The sequence below is a fragment of the Trachemys scripta genome, chromosome 10, assembly GCF_013100865.1.
Source record: "Trachemys scripta elegans isolate TJP31775 chromosome 10, CAS_Tse_1.0, whole genome shotgun sequence".
NCBI classification, from domain to species: Eukaryota; Metazoa; Chordata; order Testudines; family Emydidae; genus Trachemys; species Trachemys scripta.
The window spans coordinates 15695402-15713335 of NC_048307.1; the positions used below are offsets into that span (position 1 = coordinate 15695402).

Genomic DNA, 17934 nt, shown 5'->3' on the forward strand with positions numbered 1-17934 from the left:
ATATAGAGCAGTATAAACATGTCATTGTATGACATTTTCGTTTGTACTGACCTTGCTAGTGCTTTTTAGGTAGCTTGTTGTAAAACTAGGCAAATAACTAGATGTGCTGATGTACCCCCGGAAGACCTCTGCAAGCCCCCAGTGGTACACCTACCCCTAGTTGAGAACCACTGATCCAAACAATCTTTGCAAATTATTACTAGCGGCAGCTACTACATAGAGGGATCACTACAGGACCCAGCCGGGAACACGGTGGCATGATTTAAACAGTGCATGGCGGCACCACCCAGCAGGGTAAGGATGAAATTGAAGAAACACCTTGCTTATCTGACAGGGGACGATTATTAAGTATTATTAAGGAGGGCAGAATACAGTTACCCAACCAGAATACCAGCTGAACACACCCAGCCCGGAGACAGGTGCCCCCAATCTGGGCAGGTTTCCATATGAAGACTCTCCCCCACCCCTCAACGCGTCACCCCACCCCGAACTGTCCCCACCTCCCCCAGCGCAGGACCCCGGAGCACCGGGCAGCCTTCGCCAGCCGAGGAACGACCGGTTGCGGTGTCAGGCTCGTCGAGGAACTTCCAACGTCCTGGCTTCCCTCCTGCCAGCCCCGGCTGACCGGCTCCTCTGGCGGGGGGCGGCTAGGAAAGGAGCGTGGGGAGAGGGCGGGACGGCGGCTGAGGGGGAGGGGAAAGGGGAACGGAGGGGCGGGGAAAGGGGGGTTGGCGCTGCTGGGTCTCTCACAGGGGATCCTCCGGCAGCCGGCTTCTGCCGCGGGCGGCTCCCCCGGGGAGGGCATGGCCCAGGCGGCCCGGACGCGGGGCTCGCCCCAGGAGGGCAGGGAGGAGGCGGCCTGCCGGAGATGGAGGGAGTCAGGGCGCTCTGCTGCAGCCTGGCGGGCCGGGGGCTGGCGCCGGGTCTCCCGCCCGGCTGCTCACGGTGTCCGCGACCTGTGCCAGGGCCGTCCGCTGGAGCGGGGGACCTCGGGCTACGCACCGGCGGCTGGGCTGCCTGGTACCAGCAGCAGCGCCCGTTCCTGGGATGAAAGCGGGGCCGGAGCTTCGTCAGTGTCCGGGGGAGACCGTCTGTAACATGGCGTCTAAATCTGTGCAGGATTGGGGCCCAAGTGCCGAGAACTGCGTGAGAACATAGCCCCTGCGCGCGTTACAAACTTTTCCCATTCACAGCTTTTTCTTGTCCTAACACGTTTTCATTTGCCCTCAAAAACCCTTCAATAAAAATCCTTATTTGAACACGAACCAAAAATAAAGAGGTAGAGAGAATGATAATCTATTATACAGTGCCTGTTATCCCAAAGGATCCCAAGACAATTTAGAAGTAATGTGTAATAAACAGCACACCTGTTTATTACACATTAAGGGCTACATGCTCACAACATTAATACACATAAAAGAAACTTTGTTAGTTTTAACTTTAATATTTGCACCCCAAAATGTACATAGACCAGCTTTGGGGGAGAAAAGGGGGTTAACTACTTTTCTGCCAACATTTAAACAGCAGCTGCTTTGCTAAAAGCTGTGTGGTGTAGACATAGCCTCATAAAAGACTTCATTACTGTTACAAAACACTTGCTGTTCCATGGAAAAAATTCATAGCCATTAAGGGTGTATAATGAAACCTTTCCAAGGCAGAAGGTAGAAAAGTGAAGGCAATGAACAATTACATAAAGATTACAAAGGTGGGCTGAAATGTCCAGAAACTGCTTAAGATTCCCAATCACTAATTGAGTTTGTTTAGACTTAAACAACAACAAAACCACTAGATAAGTCAGTACAGTAGAACCTCAGCATAATGAGAACCAGAGTTAGGAACTGATCTGTTAACCACCCATCTCATTCGGAATGGAAGTACAAATCAGACAGCAGCAGAGAAAAGAAAAAAAGAAAAGGGGGGGGGGAGCAAATACAGTATAGTACTGTATTAAAGGTAAACTACTAAAAAAGGGACACACTAAAAAAATATTTGACAAGGTAAGGAAACTATTTCTGTGCTTGCTTAATTTAAATTAAGATGGTTAACAGCAGCATTTTTCTTCTGCATAATAAAGTTTCAAAGCTGTATTAAGTCAATGTTCATTTGTAAACTTTTGAAAGAACCACCATAACGTTTCATTCAGAGTTAGGAACAACCTCCATTCTCCAGGTGTTCATAACTCTGAGGTTCTACCAGTTCTTTTACTTACTTGCTAATACCGGAATTTTGAGCTTTGTGTTCTCTCACAAGAGTTAGACACACCATTTGCAGGCAGAAGACATGCAGCTGCTGTCTCTGTATTTGGTGTTGGGGAAGCTGCTAATTGCTGCAATGAAATACAAAATCCTAAATGCCTGAACTTGGCTTAGTAGGTGGCTAGCCTTTTTGTTCACCTTTTATTATAGCCAAGAATTGTGCCAAGTTAGTGAGGTGGGATGTTTAATTGCCTTATTTGAGAGGTCACATTTTTCACCAATGCTGCTCTCAAAATCAGATGTTCAAGAATTAAGATCACTATAGTTCTATAACACATAAATCCGTGACCTAGGAAGTGAAAGGCTGCTGCCTCATTATCAAGTCTCTGAACTATATAATCCTCCACTAGCTCTTTTCATAGCACACAATATACTTTAAACAATTTTTCTAATAAAAAAAAAAAAAAAACACTCTCTACTTAACATCTAGCATTTAAAACAAAGCTCAGATAATCCTCCTCTGAGGCATTCTGATGTGGCAGTTCTGGTCTCTACCAGCAATGAAAACAGACAGATCTGGATTACTATATTCCAGTGCAGCTACCAGTCAGAGCCAGAAGTCCCATGTACTTTAGGAACAGAAGTTTCCTTCTGATACAATTACACATTTTAGGGGTATTGTATCACATTTATTACAATTAGCATTTAGCTAACATTACACAGGCACACAACTCAATATATAAACTTCCTATATGTCAATCAATCAGATTCCAGATAATTAGGAATATTAAAGAACGAGTACAATCTATATAGTCCATTATCCAAACTGTTCTTTCCCACAAATATCAGGGCAACATAACCCAGTTTCAGCAAATGGGGGCTTTCAAATCAGAGGTTTGGATAAATGAGGTTCTACTGTAGGCGAGATGTTCCCTTGTGCAGTTAAGATGATCTGTGGCCATCAGGAACCAGTCTCTAGGGCCAGATTTTAAAAGGTGTTTAGCCACCTAAAGATGCAGATGGTACCTGTGGGAGTTATCTGCCAAAATTCTGCATCTTTAGGCACCTAACTTCCTTAAAAAAATTTGGTCCTAAATCAATTAAAAAAAGCTTTGTTTTTATTTCAGCTTTCCCCAGTTAGGGTGTGAAACCTGAGATGGCAGATGTCCAGTGAGTCAGTTCTAATGGCTTGGAACTACAAAATCCTTTTACTGCTAAAGTAACTAACTCTTTATTTATAAACAAGTTTAATGTAAAATCAATCTGAACTGTTGAAATACAAAACACACAATGCTTCAGAACAAAGAGGAAGCTGGCAGAATAGGCATCTTCAAACTGTAGCCTGCATTAGATCCAGTAGTGACATAGGACAAAACTACCCAGACACTGTCTGGCTGCAAGGAGCCACCTCTAGTGTCTGCAGTAGCGGTGATGGGGTCAGTGTTAGTCCTTATATCCTTAAACTGAGATTTTGTGAGCTACCTGGAAATTTTAGACACCCAATTTCTATTAATGAAAAACCTAGGTAATGTTGAACATCTCAGCTTTGAAGTGGAAAGACTTTATAGGGCTGGTGTCACTATCTTCTCCATTGGGGATAGGGTGAAGAGCCATGGTCCCATACTGGTCAGCAGAGGCAGCCAGGGACAGTGGGTACTACACCTTCATCTGGGGTGCCACAGTAGTTATGCCCCTCAGGGAAGCATTGTGGCTACTGAAGGTACAGTGCTTTCCAGAGCTCTTGCCAGGATGGCTGGATATCTGCACCTCCCTCATCAAGAAGCTATGTCTACATGCCACAATCCAGTTCAGAGACTCTTCCAATGTATGTAGCCAGCATTGCAAAGCTACTGGGAAGAGCTTCTAACACACACACACACACACACACACACACACACACACACACAAAAAACCCAACACCAACAACAACAAAAAACTGGAGCTGAGCCCTTCTTGGGCAGATTAAATTAAAACTTCAGTGAAACTCCCTGAAAGGGGAAGATTAAACTGTTTAAGTTAAACTAAATGGTTTGATCAGGCATGTGGAAGACTCTAAACAGACACCACAACAATGTTGCAGGGAAGGTAATTATCCTAGCACAAGTGTGGGGGGGGGAGGGGGAGGGAGTGTGGTTATGGAGGATCTCAAGTGAAAATTCCTACCTTAGTTCTTGAGTTGGAATCCTTTTGAGAAAATTTGCTCAACCTGTGGAAGTCTCATGTATCAACTTGACCCTATCCATCAGTTTAAGGAACAGCTTCCATAAGTCCTGACTAACCCTCCTTAGCTGGAAATTGATGTGTGCAAAAGCAAGGAGAATTTATGAGATTGAGAGGAACATGGAAGAACCCCTCCAAAAATGATTTTTAAAAATTTATTACATTAATCTTCTACACAATAGTTAAATCCTGTTAAACGAACTCAGTTGTACTGCTACAAGGTTCTTTTATCTATATACGTAACAGTTTGTGCAGGCAAGCGTGGCTACGTTAACATAAATGAACACAAAAATTAATGCAAAGGTCATCTCAAAAAAAGTTTATTAGCATGATTAAAAAGATGTGCTGAAGAATGACAGTCAGAGATAAAATAACTTCTTAACATGGAAGAATATCCATTCCAACTCTTTATATTCAACAATGTTCTGAACTGAATGGACAGCTTTATTGCCAGTTTTCACTTGATTTATTAAAGAACAATCCATACTGTGTATCGGTTCATGTATCATCATAACTATTTTTTTGTCTGGTTATGATCCCTACTGCAGTTAAGTATAAAAAATATCTTCCATTAATGTTGGAATGCAGACTGCATTGTTGGGCTAAGAGTTGGTAAAAATTCTCAACTGAAGAGTCTGTTTTAAAAAAACTGTCCTTTTTAAAGATACTACAAAGAAATACATTAGTATTTTGGCCTTTAAAATTCTTACATGATATTTATTTAGAATGGCAATCCCAAAATTCCCTCCCATTAAGTAATCATAAATCAGACACCTCTATCAGAGGCTGCTTCTTGGGTTTGACTCTGGAGACTTCTACTTCGTATACGCTTACACCGGCTTGAGGACGAAGACAGCATCATCTAATACATAGTAGTCATTATACATATCACCTTCACATAAGTATGGCAGTCTGGTGAAAGCCTCTATGGCAAAACCAGCTTTTCTGAAAACTTCTGGCAGGCTATTCACCTGTTCTTCCCAAGTCTGCCCCTTGATTTCCAAAACTTCTGAGGGTTTTTCCCACTTGCCACCTACTGAGAAAACAAAACAATTGTATTTAAATTTAAAAAGGATCCTTTTCAATGTATGGCAGTCTCTTAAAGAAAGCATGCTATGCTGCTTACATTCCATTCCAGAATTTATGATCCACACCAACACACATGGTGGGTAAAGCATTTGTACAGCTTTATCTGAAGACCACAATGTTCAGGGGTCTTGTTTGAGTACAGAGGGGGTTGCCTCCTCCCCAAAGCTCAGATTTTGTTAAATGCTCTACTAATAGTTCTACGTGCAGGCCCACTCGACCAAATAACTATTTGACTCAGAATAGTAAGATCATCTAGCGAAACTAAGATTTGGCAGATGTAGCTTGAGAAACTAAAATCTTGGCCAATATTAAAATGCCTTCTCATACTTCTCTGTCATACTTCCTTGCTGGAACTGGCTTAAATTAGTTATAATAAATAAAGACAGACGCTAACAACCATAATTTGTTATGAATTCTTCAGGAATACTGTGGTCATACTACTAGATAAAAACCAAAATCAATCCTCTAGCCCCTCCCCAAAAAAATCCACCTCAAGAGACTCCATGCCAAACTGGGAAAGAAATCCTAAGTGGGTCCTGTGGAACAGCGTCTACAGAACTTCTGTTCATTCAAGGGCCATTTTGGTAAGTGAGAAGAGAAGGATTATTTGTTTAGGGTCCTCCCAAAGAGGAAATGGAGTTCTGTATAACTTTATATAATGGAAAATATATTATCATTTGTTATAGCCAATGAAATCAGAAGCAGCATTTGAGCAATGTAGTAGTTTTAAAACAAAAATAAATAAATAAATAAAAAATCACTCGTCAAAAGAATAGATTTTCACCAATCCCAACTGAAAAATGTAATTTATTATATTTTAAATACATATTGTATCTTTAAGAAATTTACTGAACACAATGTTTAATTCCTGTAAATATATGCAAATAGGAAGGGTCTCAGCATGATATTTAGGGCATTGTGTAACTCCTAAAGTTTCCTAATTAACTTCCTCTTTTTTTGAGCAGAAACATTTCTGGATAAACACACAAAGAAATGGCACCTTTCAATAAATGCAAAGTCGTGCTAGTGTTGGAATTCAACTGGATTCTATACTATGTTGGTAAGACTTTTTTTTTCTCCAACTTACTGTCTTCTTCACCTACTTTAAAAGATTCATATGTATTTCTTACAAATAAGATTTAAAATGCAGTGCTCTCATTTGGAACAAGTCTGTAAAATGATAAGAGGGGCAGGAAAAAAATTCTGCTTTGGAGTTAGCTAATTTCTGCTGTCTTCATAAAGTTTCTTAATCAAATGAATATTAATGAAAGATTGTTCTTCCAAAGGATTATACAAAATGCCCTCATAACCTATGACGATCAGACCAAATCCTCTCCCTCTTGCATAGCAGACCCCAGATGCAGCAAAATGGCTCCAGCTCTGCTCTACGGGTTGGTAGGAGGAGGTTTTTGGGAATCCAGTGCATGGTGCCTGCATCAACTGCATGTCACAGAGTTCTGCTCCATAGGGGCACCCTCCAACCCAGTGAACAGTGGGCTCAGGGCAGGGACAGAGAGATTGGCTGGTACAGTACATCCACAAAGTGGCTAATCAATACCTTTCACAGAGTGGGAGTGCAGCAGCTGCTGGGGCTCCTGCAGCCTCAAGGAAGCAGTAATGACCATGGGATGGCTCTGCTGCTGCTTTGTGGCACAGAAAAAAAGCGAATGCCTTCTCTCTGTTCCTGTGGCACCCCCATGCACTCAACCTGCCTGCATTTGGTCCACCAGGAGCTCAGACAGTACAGAGATGAAGAGTCACATAAGTATCCCTCCAGACAATATTAAGTAGTAACATTCTATGCTATCCTAACTTTACATTTTTACTGCATTGATTACATACAATACATAATTTGTAATAATCCCAGGTTTGATCAAAGAGATAGGAGTCCACTTCAATTTTTTTTTTTTTTTTTTTTTGGTAATTTGTTTGCTAAATACTTTCTAGAAAGTTTAAAAAAAAATGTTGGTTTAGCAATCTCATTTCTAGAGTCTCCATTCCAATTATCTACATTTTAGGTACACCTCTACCTCAATAGAACGCTGTCCTCGGGAGCTAAAAAAAAAAAATCTTACCGCGTTACAGGTGAAACCGCGTTATATCAAACTTGCTTTGATCTGCCGGAGTGCGCAGCCCCACCCCTCTGGAGCACTGCTTTACCGCGTTATAGCTGAATTCGTGTTATATCGGGTTGCGTTATATCAGGGTAGAGGTGTATTTAACCATTATTTTGATATAATTATTTTGGCATATTTAACTTTATTAAAGTTATTTATTTCTGTAAGGTCTTGATAAAAAAATGCATTTGTCATAACAGTTATAGTAAACAAAGCTTGTGAGTTGCTGGTGATTCAGTTCCTTAATTTAAGTTCTCTTTCCTGTTTAACCTTCCCTTGCCTTCCTTTTTCTGTATATTGCTTAATTTTTAAATGTCAGTATCAGCAAGTAGCACTGCTGACCTGTGAAACCCATGATCAGTAAGCAATCACATTCATATTTTCCTATGTATATGAAAAATATTAAATAAAGTTCAGAAAGGTATTTGGACCATGAGGCAATCTTGGGACCATCTAAGAAGAAACGTGATGAAAACAACCAAAAGAGGTCCCATGGTTGAAATATCACTGCTTCCCTCCCCCCCCCCCTTTGTAAATTCAAGGTAACATTTAATTTGCAACATCCCTTACTCTTAAGTCCTCTCTCATTCAAGTATGTGTTTTTTCTCAACAGGTCATGCTGTAGACACCTGCAAAGTTACCATAAGACAACACCCATTTAAGGAAGTAGACTACAGTGTCGACACTGTGAACATAACATGCAGTTTCTCTGCTTCCGGATGTAAAGGCTCCCCTCAAATGCTATGGTTTCGCTATCGTGATTTTACACATGAGGCTTTGTGTACACCTGGATGCATAGAGAAATTCGAAGTGATTGGATCACTGTCCGATAAGAAAGTTTTACTTCAAATCAACAAACTGACTGTAAACGACAGTGCCATTTATATCTGTGGAATAGCATATTCAAATTCAGATTCACACACATCTAAGCAAACCGGGGGAGGAACGATATTGGTGAAAAGAGGTCAGTCACTACTTCCTATGAACAATCATAAAAAAATACATTATGTTCTTTTCTAAATATCTCTAATTATTTACACTTGCAAAATATGGTACATTAAGAGTTGACTTGAAACCTTGTTGATTTGTATCAATTTGAAAAGCAAATAAGAACCATGTCATACTCTGGATATGTGTGTGAAAGTCAAACTGACATCAACAGGAGTTCCAGGTGCAGAATGAAGATCAACTAGGGAGATACTCTGTTAACAAAGCTAAAAATCAGCATCTTTGTATGGTTTACTAACCAGATGCTGTACTATCATATGATGTAAGTGACCCTTCAGAGATGTTCTATAGTAATCCAGGAGACTGGATGCTGTATTTTCCTTTTTGTTAACTGTCAAAACTGAACATACAAATAACTCCATGTCAAGCTTCATGGAGTAAAACAAGTAAATGGCTTCTGTTGAGAAACTGCCATATTCAGGGGGGACTGTGTCTAGCAGTCAGAGCAGGATCCTGGGCGGATTCTCTGCCACTGATTCATTGTGTGAACTTGAGCAAATCATTTCACTTTGCTGTCTTAGTATCTCCACATATGTAACAGGGATTAAGATATTCACAGGGATGAGGAGGCTTAATTAACTACATTTTTGGTTACATGTGCTTCAATAACAAGCTCTAGACATATGTACAAAAGTTAAAAAAAACCCTAACTAATGGACTCTTTTCTCCCCCAACCAAGTTCCACATTCTCCCTACATTCATCCCACCACCCACCCTGCTAAAGTCTGAACAAACACATGAGCCTTCTTCAGACTTGTTCCTTAAAAGTTAGATTTTAGACCAGTAGAGGGCTATGTTGGGAAGAAAACAAAATCCCAAATCAAAGGCTCTCCAATCCCTAGCTGTTTGAATCTAGTGACCCTTATTATAGAATAGAATATCAGGGTTGGATGGGACCTCAGGAGGTCATCTAGTCCAACCCCCAGACAGATTTTTACCCCAGTTCCCTAAATGGCCCCCTCAAGGATTGAATTCACAACCCTGGGTTTAGCAGGCCAGTGCTCAAACCACTAAGCTATCCCTCCTTAAACAACTATTCCAGCTCACGGGGAGAAAAGAGGTCTCCTACAGTCAAGAATCAAGATGGAAATTAACACCAGGAATGACTAATAAAAGAGAGAGAAGCTCTGAGTTCCTCAGATGAGAGTGGTTATAATACAAATATTATTCTTACTAAGAATATGATCAAAATAGAACAGGTTCCTACTATTCTAACATTTTTTTTATTATGACTAAAGGGTCTGAGAAGTACAGCACTGAAGAATACATCCCCATGATAGTCCTCTCATCTTTTCTGTTTCTATACAGCACTACCCTATTGGCAATCTTTATATTCTACAAGGTGGGTTTAATTTTGACTTTTCTTATTTGGTTGTTTTCATCCTGACATCTCAATAGCTTTAATGTTTTCAACAGGATCCAAGGGTCATCATGGATTTTAATTACTTTTGCATCACAGATGGCAAACGAGTTTTACAGAGGATGTGGTTGATGATTACATCTCATATGCATCTGCAAACTCTCACACACAGATTCAGATTAGATACTCATTACATCTCACACACATCACTTACTGATTTTTTTTTTTTTTTTAAAAGGAGAGTTTCAAGGGAAAAGCAGCAGAAACCAAACTATCCTTGGAACAATTTACAGCAACTTTGGTATATATTGCCAGAAGTCACTTTGCAAACGAGACTCAGACTATCAAAAATACAAAAAAAGGATGAGAAGATTAAAATATTTTGAAAGAAAAATAGTTATCGAATAAAGAGCATTACTACCAAATACACAGATTGCAAGCTCCATGGATTAATTTCCATTGGTAAACTAATAATGAAATTTATATAACACTAAATGCAAGGGCAATGAAATTATTTCAAGCAATACTCTTACTTACATAGTGAAATCCTATTCAAAATATTGTAGGATGCATGGAAAAGGGAGTTGGAGGAGGGTTACAGGGCATCTTAAACTTGGAAAAGCTCCCCCAGAACCAGAGAGAGGAGGTGTGCATGTTTAAAATGCGCCCAGTTACTGAAGACACTGACATTGGTCTTTATTAAAGAAGTGTGGTGGTTGTTTGTGTGTTTTTGTTTTTAGAACAATCATCAATATTTGGAACCCTTAAATGAACACGATAAATAATGAGATATCTCTAAATGTTATGAGCAGGCAATACATTTTGCTACAGTACCTCTTCAGTTATTTAGCATGGAGAGTTATGTATATAAAGTTGACTTTTGTTTTGCAGTCAAAATCCAAACTGGTAAAGAAAACCAGGAAAGGAGACGTGAAAGGAGAGAACCATGTATGTTAATTTTCACTTAACTTGTCTTGGGTGTCTTTGATTCATAGATTTTTTTTGTTTTGTTTTTTAAATATAACCTTGAACACATCTGGGGACATTAAATTGGCTAACTGAAGTCTCAGACAAAGAGGTTATGGGGACTGGAAGTATACAGAGCTCAAACTGTAGATGTAAGTGATTAAGGGCTCCAGTGCCGAAGATTTATAGAAAACTATTTGCTGAATTTAGAATCAGAAATTAAAGCCGAGAAGGGATACATCACACACCACCACCACCACGCCACTCCCACATCAACCCCAACAACTAGAATTATATCAAAGTATTACATACTTCAGGAGACTAGACTGTTGTGTGCCACAGGCAGAAAACAGGAGAGACCAAGGTGCACCAATGTCCAAGCCCCCAATAATGGCAGGAATTGATTAAGCGAGATATGCCCAGATGATCTAGCAAGTGATCTGTGCCCCAAAGTTTCTGTTCATCAGTCCTTTTTGGCTAATTGGACAGTGAGAGCTATGCTAAGGGCCACCTCCAACAGGAAACTTCCTGTCTTAAGTAATGGCTTTTCAGTAACACCGAGATTACAAGTAAACCATGTTTGAACTATAGTTAAAAAGCCAACTTCTGTCATGCAACTGATTATTCCTGGTCCCTTGGATGGTGGCTTTGGCTTTAGATGGGTTCCACCATACTTAAATCCTGTTTAGAATACGTACTGCAACACCCTCTTGAAAAAAAAATTCCACAAGTTAAAGGAGGAATTTAACTTTGACAGTAAGAAATCATTACTGTTCTACAGCCAGGGCCCCTTTTGGCTGCGAAACTTACTGTTTTGAAGTTGTGGTGACATCTTGATTACATTTTAAAAAGTTAAAAAAAAAAAAAATCAAAGATATAAAGTGGAGGCAAATGCATTTTTCCAAATCTGTCTCGAATATAAAATTGTTGTTAACCACATTTTAATCTGCAGAAAAACACGAGTGGGCGAACAGTTTGTCGAGCAATTGTACAAGAACTGTACAAGAAGAGATATGCTGAAGACCATCATCAGCCTGTGAGTAATGAGTAACATGAAAAGTGGGGTTCCAAAATCTTGTGGCTATTTATTGTAGTTCATTGTATGTGGAAAAAGGGAGAAGAAAATTTAAAAACTGTATTACATTTTCTACAGAACTGGACTTCTTCACTGTCTGAGCGCCAGGATTGGCAAGATTCAGTCCTGAACCAGCAATAGCTTTTCTATACTTTCAAGTTTCAGAAGACCAATACTGTGCATCCCAGCAGGCTTAAACTTGGATCTACATACTGTTGGGGAGTGGAGATACCCCTCTTTCCAAAGGGATTTTGAACTCATTTTATGTCTGAGAAGGCCTGAAATGCCAGACTTTAAAACAGGGGCAGGCAAACTTTTTGGGCTGAGGGCCGCATTGAGTTTCGTAAATTGTACGGAGGGACGGTTAGGGGAGGGGGTTGTGGGATGGTTAGGGGAGGGGGTTGTGGCCCGGCCCCCACCGCCTAACTGCCCCCCCCGGGACTCCTGCCCCATCCAACCCCCGTTCCCTGACGGCCCCCCCATCCACACCCTCCCTGCCCCATCCACACCCTCCTGCTCCCTGTCCCCTGACCGCCCCTGGACCCCCGCCGCCCCATCCAACCTCTCCTCTCATTCCTGACTGCCCCCAGAACCCCTGCCCCAGACTGCCCCCTGCTGCCCCATCCAACCCCCCCTCCTTCCTGACTGCCCCCCAGCACCCCTGCCCTCATTCAACCCCGTTCCCCCCGACCCCTATCCACACCCCCGCCCCGACCACCACCCCAAATTCCACTGCCCTCTATCCAACACCACCACCATCCCGCTCCCTGCCCCCTTACCGCACTGCCTGGAGCACTGCTGGCTGGCGGCGCTACAGCCGCGCCACCCGGCTGGAGCCGGGCCACACCACCGCCGCCGCCACCACGGAGCACAGAGACTGGGTAAAGCCAGGCTCTGCAGCTGCGCTGCCCCAGGAGCTCACAGCGCCGGCAGTGGAGAGAGAGAGCTGAGGAGGAGGGGGAACAGCAGGGGAGGGGCTGGGGGTGAGCCTCCTGGGCCATGAGCTCGGGGGCCGGGCAGGATGGCTGTGGCCCACGGGCCGTAGTTTGCCCACCTCTGCTTTAAAGCCGTGACATATTTTAGGTATAGAAAAGCATTGCAGTTCACTTTTGGAGGCATATCATTCATTTTAATTTCTCTCCCCCTCTGAGCAGTGGATAGTTGGACCCATGGTAATGAAGGCACATGGCTTTACAAGTGGAGAGAGTTACAAAAATAGTTCCAATAAAGTTTTTTAAAAATTCAAACATTCCTAAAACAATTATTGTAATATACGCAGCACATACAGAATACTTCATGGTATTGTATAAAAGAATGAAAGTTATTTCATCCTCCCAAACTTATAACCATTATTTTTAACCAAACCATAGTATATTTTACATATGCCATGTAAGTTACAGGAGAACCATTGTAGAAACACACACACACACTTTTAAGTTAAGAAAACTATTCTTGAATCCACACCGCACAAGCAATACAGCTCCTTTCTTATTCTAATCAGGGAGCAGAACATATACTTCCCAGATGAAATACAAAAATGAAATAGACATTCAGCACTGACAGGTGCCTGCCCTCCCACAAAACTTGTATTTTAATGTTCATATCCCTAACAGTTTTCCCTCTATAACTGCCCTCCATAAAGCCATCAAACCCCTACTGATGTAATCCAGGACCTGGCAGATGTGGACATAGACATAATATAAACATGACTGTCCTGCTGGTTCTCTGTGCTCCCCTATTCAGTATAGTCAACAGTGAATGAAAGAAGTTAAGAATCCTGCAGATGCCACAGGTGTGAAGGCATCTGGATAACGGACAGAAGGAAGGGGGAAGTATTCTTCAGCAGTAGCAAAGGAAAGGAAGTTTGCCCCACCGAGGAAATCTTTTTACAAAGCAAATTATTACACAAACATTGTAGCCTTTTACATTTTTTTTTTTTTTTTTGCAGGAGTGTTTGGAACCAGATGACACCATCTATCAAAACAGATGATAAAATTCAAAGTACACCACATACTCAAGATCCTTTATGTGAAATATAACTGAACATGTCTGAGACTTCAAACATTAATTTTCTGAAAGAGTCTTACCTTGCTAAAAAAGATGAATCCTCACTGAGTAGTGCTTTTTTTTAAAAAAGTGTTTTGCAAATAGATTATCAAACACAATTGACAGAATTCCAGTTAAAGTGTGAATATTAACATTACCAAACCCTCTCCCTCTGAAAAATAAAAATATTGGAAAAGGACTATATTTTCCATTGAAGAGCTATTAATACTTCATGGACATTTTCATATTTAGGATTAGTTCTACATATACAGTATTTTTTTTTAAATTTCTTTTGTGAATTTAATGCTTCTGAAAGGTTTGTGATAGGCAGATAAAGAAAATGAAGCCTTGAGGTCAAATTCTGCTCTCAGTTACTTACATTGGTGTAAATCAGCTATAACTACCACTAATGTCAATAGTAATTCAGGATTTACATCAGAGTAAGAGCAGAATCTGGCTGGCTGTACACAGAACAGGTACAAAAAATAGGCAAAATAAAAGCATACACACTAATGTAATGTCAAAGCTGATCCAGAGGGACCATATCGTGGGTTAGGAAGGTAGCTTAGTCTACATGTCAATCCAAGGACTACTCTTCTTTCAATGTTTATATTTGTGTGTTATGCAGACAATAATATCCCCAAGTGCTAGCCGGAAGCAGTGCCTTGTTCCCCACTAGAACGACACCCAGTCTCCACATGGGCATGGAGGGGATTCCATGAACCCTCTCCTCCTTCCCTTTGTGCATGGAGCTGGGGACAACTGAGACTGCTGGACTACAGTTAAACTTCACCAGTTCTCACTTAGTTAATCTGCGCACCTCAAGAGTCTTATAAGATACCAGCTGGTCTCACCCATCCTCTCAGCAAAGAGTTAATTGTATTTAGTAGTGAGGCCTCATCTAACATTTTGCAATTTAAGAACTGCCAGACTGGAGCAAAACAGAGATCTATCTAGTCCAGTGTTGCCTACATAGGCAAGTACTAAATATTTCAGAGAAAGGTATAAAAATGCACAAAAATCCACATTACATAATGGACAAATATAGAACAACATGTCTAATAAACTTTCTTCCTAATCCCAAGCAATTAATGGCTAGCTGCTTCTCTCTTCAAGCATGTTATCTTATACATTTTTATTCTAGTAACTACAGTTATTCTTATTTGTATAAATATCAAATCCTTTTTTAGACCCTAAGCTTTTTGCCTCAATGATATCACATAGTGAGTTTCACAGAATAATTAGATGAGAAAGCATTTCTTTATATTAAACACTCAATACAGAATACCTACTAGTGAAGTATAAATATAAAGTACAAATGGACAGAGTATGTTTTGTAATGCAGTTTGATTAACTTATTAGTAAGATTTCTGCTTGTCAATTCATAAAATTTGGAACTCCACAATAACATTGTGTTAGGGTGAATTAGTGAGGTTTTACTGTACGTTGGAAAATAAAAACAAAGGTGTATTTCTCTCAAACTCTTTGGTAATAACTTATGAATAAGCTGCTTTGGACTCTAAATGTCATTGTAATTCAAGTAACATTTGTTTTGTTTCTCATAGTTTTACAAGAACATTTGTATAGGTCATTTTAAAAAAATTAAGAACAAGGAAACAGAGGCTGTGTCAAGAATAGCAAAGTATAATTCTCATTAACAGTATAAATTATTCTATTTTCAGGCTCCAATCCTGCAGTTGGATCCACACATAGGCTGACCCCCGTGCTTACATATTGCTCCTCTGAATCAGACCTCACATCTGTAAAATAATAAAAGACTTTTCTAAAGGGGGTTTAAAACTCTTTAGTACAGTAATTGAAATACATGCTTTCTAGGATCTTCCACATGTTCCAAGTATTTGTTCTTGCTTACAGTGTACATATAGTGAATTCACTCTTTGCTTCTTTTTACATATCATCTTGTAAAATAATAAAAAGTTTTGATATTTTAACTACAAAATTTAGAACACTACTTGGTCTGACACAGAGCTTTTTGCATGGGATACAAATGTCTGTTTTTCCAGGAGAGTAGGTTAGACGGTTCAACGGGGAGAGTTTTAGTGGAGTATCTTCTGTTGATATTGATTTAAATTATTCTATAAAAAGTTGTGTATGGGTCTGGAGTTCTGGACAGCCAGATTTACAAAATTGAATAAAAAAAAAAAAAATCTTTGGAATGTGGGGAACCACCGCTACATATAGTGGTGACCCCAGACTGTCATAATGGCATCTCTCTTTAAACAGAGCCACAGACATCTGAGTGAATCAAACAGAACAATAATGTTATTTGAAATGAAGTTAATCAGATCAATTAAGGAAGTCAGATTCTTTTTCTGTGTTTGACATTTTAACTCAACTAAATATGTACAATGACATGATTCAAAATATTGGCCTGGCCAGGATGGGACAGGGGATTGGGTTGACATTTAAGTGATTATATAGTTTATGGTTAGTTTGCCTCTTAAAATAGACAGTTAAATTGAAATTTAAGACTAATTCTATTTTAAAGATCAGCTTTACATTAAAGCCATTGTTCTTTGTCTACTCTGCAAAAGGCCTAAGAATCTAGTGGTCCTGCTTGGTGCTTGCCTGATTTGATTATCTGAAACCACATACATAAGAGGTTCTTCTTTCATCTGGATTTAGTAAGAGGTTTGTGGTTATTTAATTGCTGAAAAGATAGAAGGCATTTCTTGTTAGAAGTTTGTAACAACTTGGAATAGGTTTTGTCCCAGCAGTTTGCATAATTTGAAGGTACCAAATTCAACTTTTAGAACATAAAGGTCAAAATTAACCAAATGCAATGGTTGCTTCACTATTAGCATCTCCATTCCCTCAAGCAAAAAAAGTGCTCTTCACTTATTTGCTATTGGTCAATGTCTCATCAAAAATTGCTTTTAAATACAATTAAAATACATTGAGAACCAGGCACGCTCAAAACTTAGAGACAGATAATTACTTCTTTAAAAATATCCAGATGTACATATACACCAGTGGAGATATCCACTTTCAGATAGACAAAACTGGAATATAAAAGTGCTGCTGATAGCCTGTCTGTAGCAATGGGTAATAAACATGCTGGTTCTGTTTCGAGATAAACCAGGGTTCCCAAACTTGGATTGCAGCTTGTTCAGGGTAAGCCCCAGGCAGGCCGCAAGACGCTTTGTTTACCTGAGCGTCCGCAGGTACGGCTGCTCGCAGCTCCCAGTGGCCGTGTGGTTCGCCGTTCCTGGCCAATGGGAGCTGTGGGAAGCAGTGGGCAGCCCGCCAGGCGTTTACCCTGAACAAGCCACGAACCAAGTTTGAGAACCCCTGAGATAGACACTGCATAACTGGAGCAGCCTTCACTGATAAGGGCTTGCCAAAGCTATCATGACACACCACCCTGCAGGCCGCACAAGATCATCAGGGAAAGCATTGTGATCTGATCTGAGATTAGAGAAAAGAAGCAACAACAAAGCAAGGGAGATGGAGCTGTCTGAAATTAAAAATGTCTGGTTTGCCACGGGTCACCAGCACAAGCAAAGCTTCTTTCTGGTTTACAAGATGCCATACAGAAGATTCCTACCCCTAACAAGAAATGTCTTGAAGTTCCATATGCAGCGAACATGTTTTCAAGTCCTAGTGGCTTATTAGTCCAATAGCCAATTCTCTTTTCACTAGATACTAGAGAATTGAACCATGAGAAAGTAAAAGTGGATTCCTCAAATTTGTGTCTCTCTCTCTCTCTCTCTCTCTCTCTCTCTCTCAGTTCCTCCATCATCTGCTATGCTAGAAAGTTGCATTAATTTTTTTTTTCATATTGTTGCCTAAACATGATGCAGGACTCAGAGAGGAAAATGCAGGAAAGCAGGTCCT

At 40.4% G+C, this 17934-nt stretch overlaps 2 protein-coding genes across 2 annotated transcripts in view; one reads left to right on the top strand and one right to left on the bottom strand.

Annotated features, from left to right (window-relative positions):
• Nucleotides 1–4719: 4719 nt before the first annotated feature.
• Nucleotides 4720–17934, bottom strand: part of METTL9 (methyltransferase like 9) — a 38854-nt gene continuing 25639 nt past the window's right edge. Inside the window, exon 5 of the mRNA XM_034784289.1 lies at nucleotides 4720–5451. Coding sequence (XP_034640180.1) covers nucleotides 5246–5451 — 206 coding nt within the window. The 3' untranslated portion in view covers nucleotides 4720–5245. The remainder of the gene's footprint in view (nucleotides 5452–17934) is intronic.
• IGSF6 (immunoglobulin superfamily member 6) lies at nucleotides 6014–15620 on the top strand. The gene is made up of 7 exons (XM_034784290.1): nucleotides 6014–6088; nucleotides 6470–6564; nucleotides 8235–8585; nucleotides 9868–9971; nucleotides 10881–10937; nucleotides 11908–11991; nucleotides 13979–15620. The coding sequence occupies exons 2-7, from the start codon at nucleotides 6498–6500 to the stop codon at nucleotides 14018–14020; spliced, it is 705 nt and encodes a 234-aa protein (XP_034640181.1). The 5' UTR covers nucleotides 6014–6088; nucleotides 6470–6497; the 3' UTR covers nucleotides 14021–15620.

What these genes read in the sequence shown, in the direction of transcription:
- IGSF6 (XM_034784290.1), top strand. Translation starts at nt 6,498, where the DNA reads ATGGCACCTTTCAATAAATGCAAAGTCGTGCTAGTGTTGGAATTCAAC. An exon ending in CAATCTTTATATTCTACAAG is followed by an intron (nt 9,972 to 10,880) that starts GTGGGTTTAATT and finishes TTTGTTTTGCAG; the next exon opens with TCAAAATCCAAACTGGTAAA. An exon ending in ACGTGAAAGGAGAGAACCAT is followed by an intron (nt 10,938 to 11,907) that starts GTATGTTAATTT and finishes TTTAATCTGCAG; the next exon opens with AAAAACACGAGTGGGCGAAC.